The sequence below is a fragment of the Opisthocomus hoazin genome, chromosome 17 (assembly GCF_030867145.1).
Source record: "Opisthocomus hoazin isolate bOpiHoa1 chromosome 17, bOpiHoa1.hap1, whole genome shotgun sequence".
Classification (NCBI taxonomy): domain Eukaryota; kingdom Metazoa; phylum Chordata; class Aves; order Opisthocomiformes; family Opisthocomidae; genus Opisthocomus; species Opisthocomus hoazin.
Genome location: NC_134430.1, coordinates 976853 through 998436, shown reverse-complemented (window position 1 = coordinate 998436; position 21584 = coordinate 976853). Strand labels below are relative to the sequence as shown.

The window sequence follows — 21584 nt, the reverse complement described above, 5'->3', positions numbered from 1 at the left end:
AGAGCGTCCCGCTGGCCCCCCGCGCGGTCCCCATGGAGGGATGGAGCTGAGTGATGTTACTCGAGCGTTACTTTAGGTCAGCAGAGGGGTCTTTGGTAATTCCGACTAAATTCAGCTGCAGGACCAGCCTTCCGGGTTAAGCAACCTGAAAATAAGAACGCAGTGCATGGAAGATTTCTTAAAAACATTTGTGTGTTTGCTCAGACCCCGTGGAGATGCAGCCCGAGGGGCTGCGGTTCCCCGGGCAGAGCAAGAGGGGTGCCCGGCGCGGCTCACACAGTGCTGCTGGTCCCGGGCCAGCCCTGGCCCCGCGGGCTCAGACTTCGTCTTTCGGGTCTCTGGTGCCGTGGGGAGCGTTAGTCCTGACCCAGACACGCAGTCCCTCCTGGTCCGGGTGCGAGCGCAGCAGGGCTGCAGTTCAGCGCTGCTGAATTTCGTGGAAATTGATACTGCTCGGCTCTTGGAAACGGCTCTGCTCCTGCCGCTGCTGAAGCCTGCGGGCTCGGCCGCTCTCCGCGCTCCTTTGCAGGAGAGACCGAGCTTTGCAGAGGGAGTGCGGGAGATGAGGGCCGGGGCACCACGGTGTCACCCCGGCACAGCTGGAGCCTGACCCGGCGTGTGTGTGGTGTCACTCGGCGATGGCAGTAGGTCCCACGCACACTGTGCTGGCCCGTCCCTGGCCGGGAACCTGGCTCCGTTCGGGCTTACTCGCCGCTCGGTAGCCAGCCGTCGGATCTGCCGAGGAGCGTGCCTGTTGCCTTCCCCACCACAGCCCCACGCGCGCGGCCGGCTGCGAGGCCACGGCCAGCCTGGCCGCGAGCTGCAGCGTCGAGAGCCGTCGTGGTGCTCCACAGGTGCCTCTCCCGGGCAGCGTGTCCTGAGTGTGCGGTCTGTGTCGGCGTGGCGCGGGCGCTCGCACAGACGGCTGCTCGCGCTGCACCCGACAGAGAGTTTCTTTTTATTGCCATGCTAAGGAAGCCTTCCTCGGGGGCTCCTCCTCACCCGCCGAGGGCCAGTTTGGCTCAATTCTGTTTCGCCTCCGTGTATTTTCAGTATGTAAACATCAGACTCCTGGACGGTGGTGTGTCTGGACTCCATGAGGCCTGTAGGATCTAAGCGTTAAAAAAAAAAGGAATGAAAAATAACAAAAACAAAACAGAAAAGCCCTAAGACCCATGTTGCAGGCCGTGCTTTGAAGTTCTTGTTTCTGTGCCGGTGATCGATGCAGCTGTATTGTAAAGGCCTTGTTCTTGAAATGAACCAAACCAGGCTTTTTTTTTTTTTTTTCCATTTTTTTGTTGTTTTTTAATCCTTTCTTCCCTAGTTAAGAGTGCATCCAGCCTTGTCTGCTGCAATTCCTTCCCTCCCGCCCCCCCATTCCCGTTCCCTAGGGAAACACGGGTGTCAATCCAGTGTTGCAGGTCATGTTGTCCTTCCCTGGCAGCCGTCGGTCGTTGAACGTGTGCATGTTGATCACGGCGTCCGTCTTCACCATGACGGGCGGCTGGGGCTTGTGTTTGACCCGTCGCTGGCAGGTGAGCGACAGCCGGATCTCGTCGGCCATGGCGCTGCAGAAGGAGCGCTGGGGAGAGCAGGGACAAAAAGCACCGTTACTCCTGGCAAAGTGTCCTGCTCACCTCCCCGCCAGCCGGAGGAGGCTCAGACTGGGCTCTGCAGGGGCAGGCTCGAGGTTTAGGCTGCATTTAAGGCATCAGCTGTGCTTAGTGGGACTTCAGTGATGCACGGGCATCTGGTTGACCCCTCTTTCCTTTGGCAAGAATTGTATCTTTGAGACACTAAATTCTGCAAAAAGGCAGAGCTGCGGGCTCTGTTGGAGTGCCGGTGCTTTGTGTGATCCCTGCTGGGGGTCTGGTAGATTTGCGTGCTGGGAATCAGAGGGCTATTGAATCCTGCTGGGCTTGCTAGTGGGCAGCTTTCCTTCATCTAGCTAGTCCATCACTTGGGCAGCTCGCTTTGATTTCTGGTCATGCACGCAAATGCGCTTTCCACTCACTGTACTGTGACACGCAAGGAAGAGGGAAAAACATAAAAGGAGTCCTCTTGCTTCATGAGCACTAATCAGCCGCTGCGGGTGGGACGGGCTGTTTGTGTAAGTGCTGTGGAAAGTTGATAAAATAGTGTGAGGCTTCGTGGTGGACCCTGACCAGTTCCTTGAGGCTCTTTGAACAGGAGTGGGGAGAAGAGATGGAGACTTTGTGCGTGTGTGCATTACACCTGGAATATGCGACACGATCGCACGTGACAGTGGTGAGTGGAATTAACAGCTCAGAAAGTTCCCTCCCGGGGACCTCTGTCCGTATTTTCATGACTTATGTGTCGGCTTCCTCAAAATTACCCTACAAATGTTTACTAGTCTGGGTGCTGCCGCAGCAGCAGACCCTGATCAGAGCAGACATGATTTGCCCCCTGCCCTGAGGCTGCCAGAGCGGGACAGAAGCAATGAGCCTTAGGGAACGGCGTTTCAGGGGTGCTGCGCTGCGGGTGCTTGGACCTCCAGGCAGCAGGGCCAGGGCTGAGTCCCTCTGCCCATCTCCCTGCCTGTCCCTGGGGCCAGCGTGCCAAATCCTTAGTGGCCGGGCTAGTGGTGGTGCAGGGAGACTGAGGAGACCAGTACCTGCTCACGCTCCGCCGTTTTGCGCAGCTTGTAGATGAACTCCACCATGGCCACAAAGACGGACAGCACCAAGCCTGCTGCCAGAACGATGAAAATCCCCCCGATGTTCTGGATGCCCAGAGCGCTGGCCTCCTTGTTCTCATCCTCAGGGCAGCCATTCCCTCGCCACCACTTCTCCTTCATTACGTGGAGCTTGTCCTCCTCCTGGAGCTGGAGGATGGCGATGGTGATCTTGTCCCTGTACGGTGACCCTGCGGAGGGGAACACCGTTACACACAGAGGGAAGGTAGCGCAGAAATCAGACGAAGTAGGGAGCGTGTCTGCGCTAAGCAGGGCTGTTCAGACCGCTCTTCAACAGGCAGACAGCGTAAGCGTTGGCATTTGGAAATTCGCTGTTGGGAGCAGACTGTTTTAATCCTATCTGTTGTATTCACGGTAACCAGCCCCCTCCAGGGCTGCCTACAGAAACCCCAGCCCTGGCACTTACCCATGGGAGTCCCAATCCCGTAGCCTTTGGAGTCGATGAGCCCCCCGATCTGCGTCAGGTTGCAGTTCCGCTGGGTGATGTATTCGATGGTGGTTGACTCCATCAGCAGGGCGTAATCGGCGGTGAGCGTTCGCTGGATTCCTTCCTCGTTGTTTTTGACAAGTGCTGTGGGTTTGCTGCTCATGAAAGCCCACATTTTTTCAAACGTGGAAATTTTAGATTTCTGGAAAAATGATACCCCCCACCCGCAAAATAATGATTAGTCTTCTAGTTGCTGAAACCTCTTGTTTTACAGTAAATGCTAATACCAGTTTGAGAACAGATCACATAATGGAACTATTACCAGTTTGACTTTGTCTTAAATATCTCTGCTCTCACTGCCCAACTTTATTTGGCTTTGCGTAGCCATAAGAGACAAAGATTCCAGCTCGCTGCACGTTGTGCAGGACCTCAGCAGGAAGAGTCGCTGCTCCAGAGACCTCATCCCACCAGCGGCCCCGAACTGTTCGCTCGCTTCGGTGAGGTGCAGCGAGACCCTGCCTTGGTGCCCTGCAGCCCCTGCTCGCGTGTCAGGCCATCAGTATGTCTGTTTAAACATATTAGTTTCCTAACCAGAATTTTGTTTATCCTGTAGTGTTTCTGCACAAGGAGAGAAGACAGAGAACACTTCAGAGGGCAGGTTTTTTTCTTTTGCACACACTCTATTATACTTCTGTCTTTCCTCAAGCGTCACAAGGAAACGTGTCTCCTCTGAGATTTGTGCAACTGCCAAACAAATTTAACGTATCCACATAAACAGAGGCACAGAAATATTCAAGAAGATTGTCTTACGGCTAAAAATAAACATGGATATTCTTTTGCTATCAGCAGGCATTGTGTTAAAAAAGGAAGAACATGTTCTCTAGCTTGCTTTTCATGTGAATGTGTTTTTCGTCTCGAAAATGTGTTGGTTGAGAAGAAATACGGTTACTTTACGTCTTTCCATGGTGTTTGAAATATACCAGTTATCTGCGACCGCCTTCTGAGTTGTCTCTCTGTGGGTGGACACAGAAGATATAGCTGGCTTTAGTCTAGAAAGACTCCCCAGGAGAGGCTCATCAGCTTGCTCTGGGAGTGCCCCCTTCGCTGGGCGCTGTGTTCCCTGGGGGAGCGTAGCTCTCATCCGACCAGCTCTGTGCATCCAGTTAAGCTCTGGAAAAGCGCTTGGATATTGAGGCTTGTGTTCACGCTGCTGCTTGCTTCTTTATGTGCCTTTCTTCTTTTCTGCCTAATTTCTTGTTTTTCCTGGGCCTCTTGTTTTATAAGAGGCAGCTTAGTCAGCCAAAACCTCCTCCTCCGCAGCGCTGCTTAGCAAGAGCCTGAAGCTGGCTGATAAGTTGGAGGGGCTGAGGAGTCTTTGTGCTTTGCCTTGAGTAAGGGTAGCTGCGCGCCCGCAGCTGCACGAGGAGTTGCTGCGGCAGAAGCTGCACTTTCTGGTTTAGCTGTCGTTTGTCTCCGTTTCAGGTCTCTGTCTTTCCGTAAGAAAGCAGGAGATGGAGCCCCAGCCCATCCCAACTGCTGCTGTCACATCTCCCCCTCTTTTTCCAGTATCACCCAAAACATGCCAGCACAGGCTCGTCTCATAAAAACGCTATAAAGGAGGACAAATTAGCTAAGAAAAAGACGCCCTCATAATACTTTGTATTTCAAATGCTTTGCCTGTCCACATCCTTTTTTTCAGCATATTTAACGCAAGTTGGCTTGTGGCTGAAGGCCCCAAAGTTGGTGAGTAGAGCACAGCGACAAAGGGCGTTCCTCCTCTGTCTTCAGCCCTGTGGGCTCATTCTCCTGACTGAAGTACCCGCGGACTCGTTTCTTCTCCGTTAAAGCTCGTGCTTGTTATGATCCACTTGCTGAGCGTGCAGTGGTGGATGTGCCAGAGCAAACTTCATTCAAGAGGCAGGATAATCTCCCTCACTTGAAAATCTGGGCCAGTGCCTGTAAGGTAGATTTGTGGCATCTATCAAACCTCAAAGAGCAGCAAGAAATGTAGCCTCCAAAAGGATTATTAAATATCTATGCATTACAATGGGTAATTGAAATGAATAGCATACTCGGCTCGCTGATAACGACTTGTTTAACATTTATATAGTTCACATCAGAGGCCTCTGGGTTCACTGGCTCTCCCGTTCTCTCCTCTTCCTGCATTTAATACTCCTTGGGTGTTGACACAGAGCTCTTAAACAGCATCAGTGTTCTCCCAGTTTAAAGCATAGAGAAAAATAAACTGGCAAAAAATCAATAGGCTGCATTTAGTGAAGCTAATAGGACTTGCATGAGGCATTGTAGCTGTTCAGGCAACTTAAATTACATGAGACAGGGCTCCCTGGAAGCGAAAAAACACTTTTCTCTCCTCCTCTTAAATCACCGCTTCTGACCAGCTGAAAGGACTTGATTGTGCTTTGAAATGCCAGGAGGAGCCCAGCGTTCCCCGCCCCGCTGGGCTGCTTCGAGCCCCTCGGGGTGCCCGGGGCAGGGGTACCCATGGCGGGTGAGCCCCCTCCGGATGGGCACCCCTCGCGCAGGGCTGAGCCCCTCGGCAGAGGCGGCCGCTGGCTGCAGTGGCCTCGTCCTCCCCGAAGCCAAGGCTCCGTCGGGGAGGGCCGGTCAAGCCTCGGCGCAGGCGGGACAGCTCGACACACGTCTCTGGTCAAGGCAATCTCAGGCTCTCCCCGTAGCCTAAAACCTGCCACCTCCTCGCTGGGAATTTATTTCCTGTTAGTCTCTTTAACTTAGCTAACACGAGATAAGAACGCTCCTTTTACAAGGGAAAATTCACCAGCTGTAATTCTCAGCACAGCACTCGCAGTTTGATAGACCAGGCTATTTGTTAAAAGTCCAATTTAGAAGCAATTGTCAGTCATTGTGAGAGCAGTCATCAATCAAAAATTGCAGGAGCAACCACGGTGAGGAGCGTAGAGTGCTCCAGCTCACACCCAATTCCGGAGAGCTTCGCCCACGAGGCGTTTTTTCCTACTAGGGGAAAAGTTGTTCCTTCCTTCCTTTCCTCCTCTCAGAATGCTTCAGCCATACTGCAAAGGTGGTCGCTTATTTATGGGAGTTTGGGGGACATCACCTGAGAACATACCATTGAAATAAGCAAAAATACCTTAGTAGTAATTTAATAGTCAGTAAAGAATGCACATAAACTGTGTATATTTTGCTGGACCTTTTTTTGTGTATGTATATTTTCTTTTGCTGGACTTCTGCTTTTACAGCTCAAGTAATTTACCTTAAAACGCCCTTACTGGGGTTAGTTGGTGGTTTGAATTGGTATTTGCTGTGTTGTGGCTGGGTGGCATCACCATTTACTTTTATGGGCTGCATGAAAAAAACCCGCGTTGGTGTGAGGCAGAGAGACCCTGCCGTGCCGGCGCATCCTCTGCGGGGTCCCGGCCCCCAGCGACGGCTGTGCTTGCTGCCGGAGGCGGGTGCAGAGGAGCTGCGTGGTTGCTCTGAAGCGTTGAGGTAAATGGCCTGACACGGACTTCTTCCTGGCAGAGGAATTCCAGAGTGGGGCACTTCGGAATGTTGGGAATGATGGAGATGATTGCTGATAAACGAAGGCAGTCGTTTGACGCTGCTGATCAGTGCAGCCATGGCTCACACCGGGGGGATCGTGTCCCTCCTGCGTGCACCTCTCCCGCCGGCTCATGTGAGTGGAGCTTCCCCTCGCTTCGGTCGGGTCAGTGACCTCAGGGTCTGGGGGGTGTCCTCTGCGTCTGGACAGAACCCCGCGTTAGAGCTGAAGGAGATGCGTGTCTGAAGAGCTGCGTGGCAGCCCCTCTGAATGCAGCAATTGCAGCGACACTGAGAACGCCTCTAGATTCGTTCTTTCGAGTCACAGCTCAGAAGCTACCTTTAATAACCAATGCTTCAAGACCAGTCACCCAAATAAATTAATGGAATAGTTTAGAGGAGCCACCACAAGGCATCCTGCCAAGACATATATGCTTTTTATCAGCAAAATTGGCAGAAAAGTAACGTTCGGGCTTAGGATTTTCAATTCCAGCCTGTATGAAAAAATAAATTGATTTTTGCCAACTGAAGATCCTTACTCTTGAGGATTTAACATTTCTGTACAAGTAAATATATGTATGTACACACATACACACACTTTCACACTCGTACTCCAAACTGCACGTTAAACCCAGCATTTGTTCAGCGAGGGACAGCATCCTTTGCAAGATGTGAAGGATTTCTGGTGTGATTTATAATGAACGCTAGATGCTGTTCCTGAATTAATTGATCTGTGTTTATTCCTGTAACTCAAGCTGCTTTGCCAGGGAATAAATAGCTTCTCAAAAGTTCTTTTCATTAAGTTGAAATCTGCCGGTGTGGTTGGTAGAACTCCCTCTCCTGCTGCCTGGTTGCCGTAGCCGGTCCGCTGAGCTGCCCAGGGAGCAGCACCGCTCGCTCTGGGTCTGCCCCGGAGATGTGTTTTGGCGTGGTTCAACGGGGGACTCCTCCAGCGGCTTCGGCGAGCTCAGCGTGAACCCTCGGGCGGAAAAGCAGTCAGCGCGTTGGGATCCGTCTCAGGCAACTTGTGTGCAAGGCGTTTGCCTTCCTCTTCTTCCCGTTTCCCGTCACGCCCTGAGCTCAGCGCCGGGATCGTGCTCTCCTCTGGCAGCCCTCCGTCCCGCTTTGTCAGACCTCCGAGGTGCCGGGAGGGCTGCAGGCCCCGACGAGGCTCGGTGAAGGACAGCGATGGCCACGGCCGCCGGTCACAGGCGAAGGGGGCCGCAGGGCCGGCCGCGGCGTGGGGGGTCCCTGAGTGCGGTTTGCAGCTCCTGCACCAGGGAGGGCGGAGGGGTGAGCTCCCGGCGTGCGGGGAGCGACTCCGGGGAGCCGTCCCACGAGGAGCAAGGAAGCGGGCTGGGCTGAGCCCTGGTGGGTAACCCGCAAGCGAGGTCCAAGGGCAGATCCCGGCAGGACGCTGCCGCAGCCTTTTGTCCCAGCAGCGTGGGGCTGTCGGCGAGCTGCCGGGGCGCCTGGCCACCGGATCCCCGGGAGCCTCTCGGGGAGCTGCCGCATGGCAGCTCCCTCGCTCCCGGTAGCCCCCGGTTCCAGCAGAGCAGGGCAAGGTGATGTGAAGCCTCGTGCCCGTCACCGTCCCTTCGACGCCCGCCGTGCGGGGTGGAGCGGCTCCTCGGCAGGCGCCGGCGGGGCCCCGCGCTCTGCCCCCCGGCGCGGCGTGCGGCCTGGCAGACGGCCCCTGCAGAGGAGCCGTGCTGAAACCCCGCGGGACTTGCCCAGTCGTTTGGCAAAGACCTCGCTGCGGGGTGGGAGAAGTTCTGGCTCTCCCATATTTCTCTGCACACGAAGGACAAGGGAACATGGCATCCCACACGAGCACTCCCCCTGCTCCAGTAATGGAAATGCTTGTCGGAAGGGACATCCCTGAAAATTCATCTCCAAACAACAATAAAAAAGAAAAAGGAAAACGCACTGCGTCAATGGACCCTGCCAAAAGCCTGTTAGAAGCCTGAGGAATGGTTCTGATGGATAATGATATGAAACAATAAATATACTGTGTCCTTGACGGTGTTTTAAAAAAGACAGTTTCCTTTTATTCCCATATAAAACTCTTATGGGAAAGAGTGGTTAAAACACCGCAGTAAAAGTCTGTCTTTTCCTGATAGCTGTGCTAGGTTTATGTTGCTTTTGGAAGGTAGCGCCATGCATCCGACCACGCCAGAGACAGAACTGCCTGCCCCAGCTCCACCGCGGAAGGCAACCCAGCCAGCAGCTACCTGTGCAGCACTGTGCTTTCCCGGAATGGGTCAGAGATCAAACCACGCCAGATCCTCCATGTTTCCTTCCCAACCTGGTTCGCTGCCTGTCACAGTAAGCATGGAGACCGGGGAAGTACAGTGGCTCCGTAACCGAGTCCTAGCCAAGAAAAGCTGCAGAAGAATGCTGCTGTTGCTTGTTATTAAAATTCAGCACATAAGCTTCCTTTAATGAATCTTGGCAATTAAACTGCTGACGGCCTAGTCTAGCTGCCTTTACACTGTGCCTGCTCAAATTAGTGCAGTATTCCAGGCACGGCCTGTGTTTGTCGCGCCTCAGACCACCGATTTCCTTCTGGACTGGGGTGACCGGAGGGGGAAGGAGCGTTTCCCAGAGGCAGCCCCGCTCCTGCAGCCGGAGGCTCCGGCCTGCGGTGCCCCTGTGGTCTGGCCGGCCCCGGGCATTGGCGTGGGCCGCGTGCCGCGGCGCTGGGCCCTGCACCCCCTCCACAGACAGCGCCCAGCCTTTCCCTGAAAGACGCCTGTTCGAATTCCTTGTTGAATATGAATTCTTCTCCGAGGCAGGGGGATCATTGCTTAGATTAATCACCCCTCGTTTCTATTCCTTTCTTCTCTTTTTGGTTTAAAAAGTATGGTTTTACACACCAGCCGTGGGTTTAAAGGTCATTTTAAGTCTCTCAGTTTCTTTCCATTTTTGAGGCAATAGTGAAATACGAGTGTTCTTAGCACCCTCCTCTGCAGCGTTGGCTACCTTCTGAAATTAAGTATGCGTTAAAGAGAAGACATTAATGCAATTTGATTCTGATGCCTTGATGGTGTTACCTTGCACTGGATTTCAGAGGTTAGTAAAACTTGACTACATTAATGTGAATACCTGAAGGAAAAGAAAGATATTTCAGCTGTAAAAACACTGGTCAGGGAGGGCACTTTGCAACGTCTGTCCAGCGTTAGGTTTCCTTCGCTCTCTTCTCGGTCCTGGGGGCTGGCCGGGTCAGCCTGAGGGCTCTGCGCAGCTTCCTCGCAGAGGCGGGGAAGGAGCTACCGCGCCTGAGACGTGGAAGTGGGGAAGATACTGCAGGGAACACATTTTTCTGTAGGGCTTTAATATAATGTACACCTGTCTTGTGCCTAATGGGTGCTTCACGTGAGGGTGTCTGAGCCAATGCTGAGTACAGTCTCCGAAGCTGTAAAATGAATATAATTTTGTAATTGTGACTTCAGTTAGCAACGGGGAGAGGGGGATTTAGCCGTGGTGTGAATCTGGGTAAGCTAAACTGTGGAAGTCTCGACAAGGATGCGAGACTGGAACAACCTGCTTGTAAGCAGAAGCGGTGGTGGCTGAGGAGGCTTTTTGGCTTTGGTTCTGTGCTCTCACTGCTGTTGGCCAGCGAGCATGCGTCTCTGCCTGGATGGTAGGAGGCCTTTGCCTGGTCTCACCTTGAAGAAGGTCATAGTAGCTCCATCCTTCACTGCCCCATACTCTATTTTTGTCTGCTTTGCCAAGTCATCTGCCGAGTCGATGGGGGATTCCATCCTCTCCACCGTCAGGAAGGCGGCGAGGTTGGCCGTGTAGGACGAGATGATGATTAGGGTGAAGAACCACCATATGCCACCAATGATCCGTGTAGACAGCGCTTTGGGCATCAGCTCAGAGCCTGGCGTGGGAGAGAGGAAGGGGAAGGAGGGGAGAGGAAGCAAAGAGAGAAAGGACCCCTGTTATACACACATACGTACGTTAGATACAGACAGACAGACACACGTATGGTTAGGTTTCACCGTCAAAACTATAAGAACTATGCAATTAAAGCCAACTGTTTTTGAGGCAAATTATCCAGACATCTTGTGTGCAAGGAGATCAGTGGGCTTTTTGTAGCATTTGCAGAAAAACCCTCTCCCTTTATTGCTGACCTTGGGTACAGTGCATGATTTGCAGGAAATATTCAAACTGAAGTAATTAACTAGGCTGCTTTTATGAGATTTAAATAGCAAGCCATTTATGAACTTTTATGAGTGTTTTGTTCTGCCATTTAAAGAGTGCTTTGCTTTTATACGGATTACTTTTCAAAGGACTCACTCTAGGGAGTGTGTTCAAATACACAAGGTTTAAAAAAAAAAAATCAAACAGTGAGAGAAAGGAACTATCGGGGTCCAGTACTTTGAATACTGGTTGGAAGTAGGGAAGCAGGCGATATTACAGCATAGAAGTTGTAACAGGTCTGGAACGACTTTTGTTGAGCAGACATGAAGGACTAAATGGGTTGTGCTATTTTTGTAATCGCCCAAGAACCTTTTAAAGCCAGGAAAGAGCTTTGGGTTTGAAACAACTGCATTCAGAGGATATATCCAACGTGGAATCTGCAACAAAATTGGGCTTTGCAAAGCAATTTTAAGCAGTGTGGCATCAAAGCGTAGCATGGAGCGTAGCCGCTCTCCTGTCTGAGTGCAGCAAGGAGGCACCAGGAGGTGCCTTGGATATCGAGGGCCGCTGCCGTTCTTCCCAAGATCCTGCTTCCTTCCCATTCCACCTTTGATGCGTCGGTTGCTGTGACATCAGTCTAGCTTTGAAATATCTTGCTTCTTAGATGCAGAATAGAGTTAATACAGCTCTTTTATCAGCATCTGATAAGAGGATGATTCATCCTGCTAAACTGGAACTGGCAGTGTCCACCAGGGCAGCTGAGACCTGGGAGATGGCTCTTACCCCCTGCCGCCGCGGCAGCAGGAGCAGCACGGAGCAGGAGCACTGTGCAGGCCACCGAGCCGATGCTGCGGTTCTTTTGCTCTCTGGGTGTAACTACTGATGCACGGTAAATTAAAGTGTGACAAATGTTTGACATTTTCCGCTTATTTCTATTCCTGGATTTTCTGCAATTAGATCACAGCTGAATTTTGTTCCATATTCAGAGCTGCTGACAAGCTCCCCCTCTGCTGTCTTCCTAACAGCTTTACTCTATTCATTCCATCTATATACATTCCATTTGCTCTATTCCGTGCACATATATGAATATAATCCCATCCGTGTCCCATTTCTAAGGTCCCTGTCATTGTGGTCTCTTACTCCAGTAACACTGAAAACATCCAGCCTCGCACGCAGTGACTGCCTGGAGGAGCTCCTCGCCATCCTCTCTGCCACAGCAGCCTTTGCCCTGTGCTGGCGGGAGTTTCAGGCCGTTTCACACCGTGCAGAGTGACCAGATGAGGATGCAAACGGAGACAGACCAGAGGGCAAACGCCCCATCTTCTGTAAAAGTTGATTTAACACAGAGTGAGCCAGGACAGAGGTCCTGAAATGAAACAAATTGCTTGAATTAACAGAAATAGGAATTTACAGAATCTGTGAGATGCCGCTGACTTTGGTGAATTAAACAGCGGAGGGAACGGAGGTCGTGTTCCTCCTCGGGGCATGGGGGTGGGCGCACACAGCAGCAGCACCCATGGGACCACGGCACCGCTCCATCATCTGGCTGGGTGCTTCCAGATGGCTGGTGCTGGAGCTGCGCCTTCTGACACCTGCCAGAGCAGGCATGCTTCATTAACAGTAATTATTGTGATCGAGTGGCACATGTGTGCCGGCAGCCAGCTGCAGCTTGCGGGCAAGCAGCGGGTCTGGCCCTGGAGCTGCAGGGCAAGCTGTTGGGACGGGGGCTCTGACCCACAGAAGGTGAAAAGTACAAATAGAGGCAGGTGCCAACAGGAAAAAAAAAAAAGGAAAAAAAGAGGTTGAAAAGCTCTGACCTGCTGTGACAGAAGAAATCAAATTGCTTTCTTGGCATGAAAACCCTGGACCTTTTCCGGGGGTGCCCCAGACAGGGCTTGCCCTGGCCCATGTCCCCCTGCGTTTCCCCGTCCCGGCCGTGCAGGTGAACTGGCACGGCGCGGCGGGTGCCGGTGTGGAGCTGGAGCTCCCAGCGAGCGACAGCGACAAGCGCCGTCGCCCAGGGCTCCCGAACTGCGGCTCACAGCCCGTTCTCCCTGATGAGGTGGTTGTCTCCTAAGCCCTTTGCTGGCCTTGGCCGCAGCTGGCGGCTGCCTGCCGTGCCGGCAGCTCCCCGGGGAGCGGGTCCCTTTGGCTCCCTTCGGCGCCGTGTGCCCGTCTCCCTCGGGAAGCGCTTGCCAGCACCGGCTCCCAGCTCCTCGCTGAAAGGCGGTGGGGTGGGCGAGAGGGGACGCAGCTCTCCTCCGGCTCCTCCTGGGACCCGCTGTGCCGGGAGCTGGTGCTGACGAGCGCTTCTCTGCCTCTGCAGATGATTTATCTTGTTCCTGTCGCAAACAAAATGGATTTAAAATTTAAAAAGCCGTGACCGCAGGCCTGTGCTGGAGACCCGGGTGTGTGGGCAGGGAGGCATGGCCGTACCTTGCTGCATCAGTGCTCCCATCCCAAACCAGAAGCTGTTCAACAGGGTGAAGTTGTTCTCCACGATGTCTGATCCTGGGTTGCAGGGGTGGGCATCGTACCACTCGTATGGGCTGAACCTGCGGCAGCACATGGAAAGCGAGAGTGTGTTAGTTGGGGTGTGGCATGACAAGACCCTAAAGGAACAGGAAAAAAAGAGCCTTAATACATCTCGTGATGCTGTGCAGGGCCTGCTGACCCCTTTGGTTGTGTGGCTTATGAAAGAAAAAGGCAAATTCAGCCAAGATTTTCAGAAGTGACCAGCATGGCTGTAAGCGCCGTGTCCTGCATTGCAGACAGTAAGGAAACCTGGGAAGCCAGCTCCTTCTGAGGTATCCCGGGTTGCTTCCCCAAAGCCTTCGTCATCTCTGCAACGCTAGGTCACGTGACAGCGGCTGGAGCACACGGCTGTGGGATGGGATGCGGTGCAGACATGCTGCCTCTAGCCTGAGTTTGCAACAGGTCCAGAGCACGGGGAGAAATGGCATTTCTAGATCGACTGAGGAGAGATGCTCCGTGGTTCTGCAGCGGTAGCTGGGACAGACGGCAGCATTTCAGGGCCCTCTCCTGCACTAGCTCGTAGGAGTCAAGATGGGGTTCAGCAAAGTGAGAAGCAGAACTTCCCGTCCTGACGAGCACGAGTCCTGCGCGGTCAGGGCACCAGCACAGCAGTGGAAATGGCTGTGGGTTCGCCATGGACTGCCGCGACGCTCGGCCCTGTTGCCCATAGTGGGAGAACATTTATTCCCTGTGGGGACATATTTCCACGGACAGCCCTGTAGTTCTGGGGCAAAACCAAGGGAATTTTCTGTGATCATCTCTGTGCTAATCCTGCCTGGGATTGGTAGGCGAGCACTGCCGTGAACGTAGCTCTTTTAGCCAGGATCTGGGGAGGATGCTCAACAGGAGATGTGCTAATATTTTTAGAGCTGTTTATTTACATTTTCTAAGAGTCCCAGATTTTGCAGAGATTAAATTAAAAACATAATTGGTATAATTGCTTTTGAACCAGGCATTAATTATCATCTCCGCTTCCTTCTGAAATCCCTGTAGCTTCACAACAGCGCTTTCTCCAAGCCCAGCCCACAGTTTGCATCAGGAGATGTTTCCCGCTGTAATGCTCTGCCAGAGGTGCTGCTGCGCGGGAGATGTCCTGGTGCTTCGTTTGATGGGTGCCCTCAGTCAGACAGGCGGGCGTCTGTGGAGAGAAGAGCCACAGCTCTCTCCCGGGTGCCCCTCGGCACAAAACCCTCCCCCTCAGGCAAACACCTACCCCAGCCCGGGCTCTGCACCCCCTCGGAGCCCCATGGACAGGGACGTTCTGCGAACGTGGAGCTGTGGTCCCTGGGCACGAGACCGAGCTGGGCAGAGCAGTGGAGGGCGTTCGTGGGGCAGACGGACTGGGTGCAACACGCAGGACTTGGAGTTTTAGACAAGTTCATCCTGGCTAGCTCCGTCCTGCTTTTTGCCTCTGTTTTCCACATGCAAGATACGGTTGAACGGCCTCTCCTTTCCCCCACTCTTATCTGGCCGTTCTGCGGCAGGGCCCGTTGCCCGCCCGGGGTTTGCAGGCCCGGAGGCCTCGCTCAGGCCGCACCCCGACAATCCTGCTCCTTCGCCCACGTAGCGGCTGGGCCGTTCTCACTGCCCACCTCCGTGCGCTGCTTTAAGCAAGAGAAAATCAGAAAGGAAAGCAAGAATCGGGCTGAATTCAGACCTGGCTTTGTATGCTGCCTGTTCCTTTAAACTTGCTGTAAATTTATGCCAGAGGTGTATAAAGAATGGCGCCTAGGCCCTTTCTGTCGAATAAAGCCGGAGTTCAAGAATTAGATGAAAACTTTCTTGGGCTGCCAATGAAAGAATGTGAAACAGAAAGGGAATTGGTAAGATCAAATGAGCCCGACAAGATGACACGCTGAAGGACTTCAAGGTCTCTGAGTGAAAACCTACTGGTGCTGCTCACATTACAGAGAAATATTCAGAAAACTGCAAAGCAGCGGCAGAGTCGTCAGTGCTTGAAGAGCAAGTGGGACCATTAGCGGAAATGGAGCGGTAATGAAGGAAGGAGCCAGCGGAGCTCGTTGACCCCATGCAGCTGGGCTGCAGTAAATGGGGCTGCTCAGGATTGCCCGTGGGCTGGCTTCCCTGTTCCTCAGGCGCAGAATGGGGTCTGAGAAATATTTCATCAAAAACTATGATTATTTTCTTGTCTTTTCATGGCCATTTTGGCAGGGAAACAGGGGAGCGTTTCAAAGAAGGTTTAAAGATCTAACACAAAATACTTCTGAGTCTAAATTGCATCTCCAAAGACATTTCTGATGGATGACCCAGTCCTTATTGCAATTAAGATGAATATTAAACCCACCTGCCCTGTTGTGCACCCAAAGGTGATTAGCTGTAATTTGAAAGCCTTGTGAGTCGGAGGAGGGCTGGCAATTCAAAGCAGCCAGCTGCAACCTCGCACCAGAGTCACCAGACAAATCACCCCCCCAAGCCTGAAATTGCTGGTGTTTATGGCTGTTTGGGGGCCGGGGTGGTTGGGAGCAGAGCCGCCATCAGTAACTAAGGAGGACTGATTAAAAGGGGAGATGGATCAAATACATCCTTTGCTGGCCTCTAAATAGTCCCTAAGTCGGTTTTAAGTGGCATTGACCTATGATCATAGCGTCAGCAGAGGACTCTGGTGCCTAGTTCTGGAGACTCATGTCTCTGAATTAAGGCTTTGCGATTTTGACTGTGGTTTTCTCCTGAGAACTGAATTTCAGAGGCCTTGCTGGGGTCAAAAGCAGATATTGCTTCCATTACTTCTGAAAGCAGTAAATATTTTCCCCATGAAATCTCTTGCTCTTCATTTCTGTGTGTTAAAAGATCATTCCTGCAGAGATCTAATTACACTGAATACTTGGTGTTCTTTGAAAGACTAGGAAGACAGAAGAAATGTCAGGAGCAAAACAGGTGGAAAAGAAACTGTCATTGCAGTATTTTAGAGGTTCAATTTCAGCCAAAAAATAGCCTGATAGGGAAAACCCATTGGATTACATCAGAACTGCTGTGATGTAGAGAGATTATGAGGCTCATCTGAGAACAAAACCAGAGACTGAAGCACAGTTCTTCAGGTTTTTGGTCCCCAGCACAGCCGGTGGCTCCGGCCCTCGACGTCCGTCATGCTGGGGCCGGTGCCAGTGGGGTGTCACGACAGAGCGGTTCCCGGCTGCCGCTGCCCTGTGCTTGGGCACGGGGGGCTGGGTTGGCCCAGGGCCCCTCCCTGGGCAGCGCGGGCCCTCCGGCGTGGGGCTGGGTGGGGGTCTCGGGCCCGTACCCCGCTTGGGGTGCAGGAGGGGTGCCCGGGGTGGCCCCGTGGCGCTCCGAGCAGAGCATCCAGATTTTCCTGCCTGCAGAAAGCGGTGCCTGGGGTGTTCTCACATCGGGGCCTGTCCCAGCGTTTCCTGCACCCTTTCCTCAGTATTTACGGTAATGAATTTCGTGTGCAGATACAATTTGCACACTTAACATGCTTTGAAAGTGTGATCTGGACAATTTGGGCTGGATTTGGCCATTGTATGAGTTGGGAAAAATAAATTCATAAGTGTAAAATGGTATTTGAATTGTCATTCCAGGCTGCACAAGCAGTCCGATACTCCATGGCGTCAGAGCAAGGACCTTACGGCAGCAGAGCCCCTCTAGCGATGTTCTGCACGGCTAACAGAGCCGTGAGGTGAAGGAGTTCTGCCGACCATCGCAAGATTTTCCTTTTCGTCATTGCCTCGGGCTCATTTTCCCAGAGGAGTATGGTTCCCTGCGGGGAGCGTCTGGTTCCGCCCCGAGCCGCAGCCGAGGGCCTGCTCCTGCCCCGCTCCGGGCGGCTTCCCGGGGGCCCGTGCAGTAACAAGCGCTGCCATTCTGCGCGTCACGTTCCTCCTCCTTGCTGCGAGGAACGGCTCGGGGGTTTCTGTGGGGTGCTGCGCACCGGGGAGCCCAGGCCCCTGCTCCCAGCGGGCGCTGTGCAAACGGCCTGCAGAGCCGCCCGGGCTCGCTCGGCTTCTGTGGGACCCCGGGGAGGGACGGGAGCCTGGCGCAGCCCCGTCTGGTAGAGGTGCGTCGCGAAGGCCGGGCAGGAGAGCGACTGCAGTTAAAACGTTAAAATCTTGAGCACGGAAGGCCTTCTGCGTCCTCAAAGAGTGACGTGCAACCTCTGCGGCTCTGCACCTCTGCAGAGGAGGGATCGGGCGATGCGGCTGCTGCACCATCCCAGATGGTCTGGAGCACTAATGCTGTCTGCTAAGCCGAGTTTACTCCGACAACTGCTGTTATGTGTAATTAGGGTATTACACAGTAAACTCAGGAAATCATCTCTAAATGCCTCCGTGGACCTGAGGGATGCTGAAAATTGCAGATTTGTTGTAACATGAGGGTTAATGGATTCTGGTTGCTGCAGTTTCCCATTTAATCTTTACGTTGACTATCTGACGGATGTCACTGGATTAGGTAGAAGCTGGTTCCCGAAGGATGCTCAGAGGAAAATGCGGCACGGCAGCCCTTGGAGGGAGAGGGTCTGCACAGAGCCCCGGTCCCAGGCGTGGGGTCAGCAGGGAGGTTTCGGAAGGCACCACTGCATAACCTGAACCAGAAGCAATGCGGAAGGAGTGCCGAACCGCAGAGTGGGCTTAGGAAACCTCCCCGGGCATGGTGTTCCCACAGTTCAGGCACCCAGCCAGGGCTGCGCGTGGCCGGGGAGGGCGGCTGCCGGCAGGAGGGAGGCAATGCTTTGGTTTGTTTGAAAAGGTGGAATCACGTATGGAGAGCAGCCCTGGACTATGCGTCTCATCAAAGACTCTGTGAAATTAATAACATGCAAATATATGCAAATTCTGCTGCTTTTAAATATAGATGTTTTAAACATGCTAATTAGATGCATATTAATTTTGTAAACAGACACATTGTCTGATCTGTAGCAGTGGCTTCTCCATTCTTTGATACAGGGAAGGGTTTGCAGGAGCTTTGCTGGTGGGGAGTTCCGAGCCAGGAGCTGAAAATGGTGCGGGACACGGGAGCTTTGGGTCCAGGACACGGCGGGGAGGCGGAGCCGGAGGGTGAGGAGTGACCGAACGGGAGCGCGAATGGTGAGGAACAGAGCAGGAAAACTGCCCTTCATTGTACCAGGGAGGTGCTACTGAAACGGCAAGGGAAGAATTTCTAAAATCATAAAAGAGAGCACATTTTAAAAGTCTTTTGTACCAGAAGTCATCTAAATCTGTGGAACTGCCTGCCCTGATACGGCAAAGAGGCTTCCAGGTTTACGTTCACAATGCAAAGCAACACAAGCACATTTAGCATGGTAAAGCAGTACAAGGGTGTAACGCGGGCTGGAGCTAGCGAAGAAGGAAGCAAATTTCCCCTGCGGATAGCGCATCTTTAATTCTCACCGCGGGGTTTGGGTCACCCCTGCAACCACTCAGAGATGCAGGTCCAGGAGGGAGCAGGGCACGGGAGTCTGGCGGTCGTGAGCGACCCCACGCCGAGAGGCCAGCCTGCCTCTGGGTAACGGACTAGAACTGATTTCATTACTGGCACGGGTTGAATGCTGCGGCTCCCGCTGGGTGGTTGGGTCCCTGCCACACCGGGCAGCAAAACGGATCGGGGCACGGGGAGGGCGTCGTGTGGTGTGGCAGCAGACGCGGCGTGAGGGCAGTCGGGCGCGGTGGCACCGGTGTCCCCTTACCTGGCTATGACAAACAGCACGCAGCTGACCCCCAGGTAGGCGAGGAGGATGTACATCCAGATGTCAGGAGACAGGGGGTTGAGGAAGGAGAAGACGCTGGGGTTGGTCCCGTTGGGCTTCCGGTACAAGATGCTGACCCCCAGGGTCATAAAGGGCTTGGAGAAGTCTATCGCTTTCTCCCGAACGTGAGTGATGGTGAGAGGAGCAACGGCCAGGTCTGCTTTCTGCGCGACACGGAGGGAGAGAGGAAGAAGGTGTTAGAAACTGAGGCGTTGCCATCCCCTTAGAAACACCCACAGCGGTCACACCGCAGTATTGGGCCAAAAAAACCCCAAAGCACAGCCCTGGGGTTCCCCTCTCCCTGAGCACGTGGGGTTCATCAGCCCTGAGCCTCTGCCCGCGCCGGGCTGGACCCGCTGCCCTCCTTCCCGGTGCCGGCAGGGCCCGCTGCGCCTGGGGTAGCTGCTGCCCTTCAGACCTGCAGCCTTGCTGTACGGGCAAGCACAAAGCTGTCGTCGGAGCAGCACCGCGCCGCACACGAAGGGCGTTCGGGCAGCTGCCTGTGAGCTCCGCTCCAGAGCCCTCCAGGTAGGGGACCAGGGACGCGTCTGTGTGCGTTAGGCACCCGAGACAGGACAGGCGGAACCTGGAGCTGATAGAATATGGTCCAGCTATTCCGAATACTTCTCGTCACCTGAACAACACCCGAACATAGATGCAGGGTCTCCAAAACACGCTGGGTGAGATTCTGGAGGTGGTGGTGGGGATGTGTTCACCATCCTTAAGGGATTGTTCCTGGTGTAAATCAGTGGGCTGGAGAGCAAAACACGGTCTGGAGTTTGCTAATTGTACTCTGTGACTCCCAGTGTGCAGATTTTTGGCTGGTGGTAGCTGGGCTGCAGCACAGACAGCAGGGAGATGTTACAGTCCCCGCGCAGCGAGCTCCGTTTGGTAGGCTCTGCTGAGGTGGTCAGAACAATTAGATCCTGAAAGTGGTGTAAGGCATCTGCGATCCTCGCTGTGCTTGCTTCTTGCCGCAAAACCCTTTACAGCAGAGAGTTTGCTGTGTGCAGATCCCACCGTCTGCAGCGATGGTTTGTTTTTGTTGGCTTTCCTTTCGATGCTGCTGCGGGAGCAGAAAGTCGCAGAGGGTGGCTGCTCCGGGATGAAGCTGCGGGAAGTAATCTGGTAGCAGCATGAGGTACAAGGTTCCATTTCTTTCCCGTCAGTGGACTTTGTGATACAACTTGAAAGGTGCATTCTGCGGAAGCGGTGGCATGGGGTAGGAGTAGGAGCTCTTCGGGAATGCTCGCAGGCGTGTCTGGGCGGCGGGAGCGAGCAAAGCCATGGCCCGGGTCCCGCTGGGTCCTTCTGCCGTGCGCAGGGCTGCAAGCCCCACCGAGGAGATGCTGCTGCTGATTCATGGTGGACCTCGCAGCTCGTGCTGCTGGAGCTGCCTGAGCTGCGCAGGGAGTCTCAGCTGAGCATAGTCTTCGTCCTGGCTTCTTGTATGAATTGTGTTTCTTTCTATTATTCAAAAATTTCTGTGCTAGATTCAATGAGCGACCACGTACAACCTCCTTCTGTTGGTGAAGAGCTGCGTTCGCTCCTCTCACTGAACATTCGTTTGAGTTCTTAAGAAACCCATCCGTGAATACGTCCAAGGCTACTCAATGTCAGCTGCCTTGCTGGGGGTTTGCAAATCCCTCGTTGGGCTCAGTGACTGCAGAGGAGGTGCAGGCACATGAATTACGTTTCTGAAGTTGAGCAGTACCTGCCCCCGTGCCAGGTGCCCAGCATACCCAGGCAAGATTTAGCTAACATCTGGTTCTGAAAATTAAAATTCTAAATTAACCATGAGTGATAATTACCTAGAGATATAGTGGATTTGTCATTACTTGCAAACTTCAAATCAATATTAGCTGTCTTGCTAGAACGTGCCTTATTCCAACAGAAACTGTGGGTTCGCTGTAGAAATTGGTGAAGGTCTTTGGCCTGTGTTGTACAGGAGGGTTGGGCTAACGATCTCGTTTGACCTTGCAAATCTGTGCTGAAAGTCAGTGGAATATTTTTAAATACAGAAATCTGGGCCGCCTTCTGTAAGATGAGTTTGTACAGAAGCTTTTTTCTGTTACATGCGTATATGTGTGTGTGTGAAAGGGCCTCCTCGCCACAGAGACGTAGCTTCGGAGGCCCTGAACAGAAGAGTTTCAGGAATTCTCTAACAAGGGTAGAAATAAGTACTTTTTTCTAACCTGGTTCTTTAGCTGAGCCCTGGTTGGTTCCCTTCCCTTGTCACCTGCCAAATGGAAATATATTTTTAAGTCAGCTCGGTACAGCAAGTGTCTGTTTCAGTCACTGGCATTTGCTGAAACTTGGAGCAAATGGGAACAGTGTGTTCCCAGGGAGCCTTTTGTGCCAGCTGTGGCCGTGGGGACATCGGTGACCACGGCAGGACAGCGGGTTTGGCAGCGGACAGGCAGCGGGGGCCGCATCCTGGGCAGGGCTGGAGCTCAGCTGCTCTCCCCGCGTTACAGCACGCCTCAGGATTTTGGCTC

At 53.3% G+C, this 21584-nt stretch overlaps 1 protein-coding gene across 2 annotated transcripts in view; it reads right to left on the bottom strand.

Moving 5' to 3' along the window:
- Positions 1-1385: 1385 nt before the first annotated feature.
- The window catches only part of GRIK3 (glutamate ionotropic receptor kainate type subunit 3), a 116242-nt gene continuing 96043 nt past the window's right edge, over positions 1386-21584 (bottom strand). The window contains exons 11-16 of one of the 2 annotated variants that reach the window (XM_075437972.1): positions 19027-19250; positions 13269-13387; positions 10352-10569; positions 3123-3345; positions 2636-2886; positions 1386-1582 (exon numbers count right to left, since the gene is read on the bottom strand). In XM_075437972.1, the coding sequence (XP_075294087.1) occupies positions 1388-1582; positions 2636-2886; positions 3123-3345; positions 10352-10569; positions 13269-13387; positions 19027-19250 (1230 nt within the window). In that variant the 3' untranslated portion in view covers positions 1386-1387. Of the gene's footprint in view, positions 1583-2635; positions 2887-3122; positions 3346-10351; positions 10570-13268; positions 13388-14441; positions 14506-19026; positions 19251-21584 lie in introns of those variants that run through there. The other variant, XM_075437973.1, reaches the window with a different exon arrangement.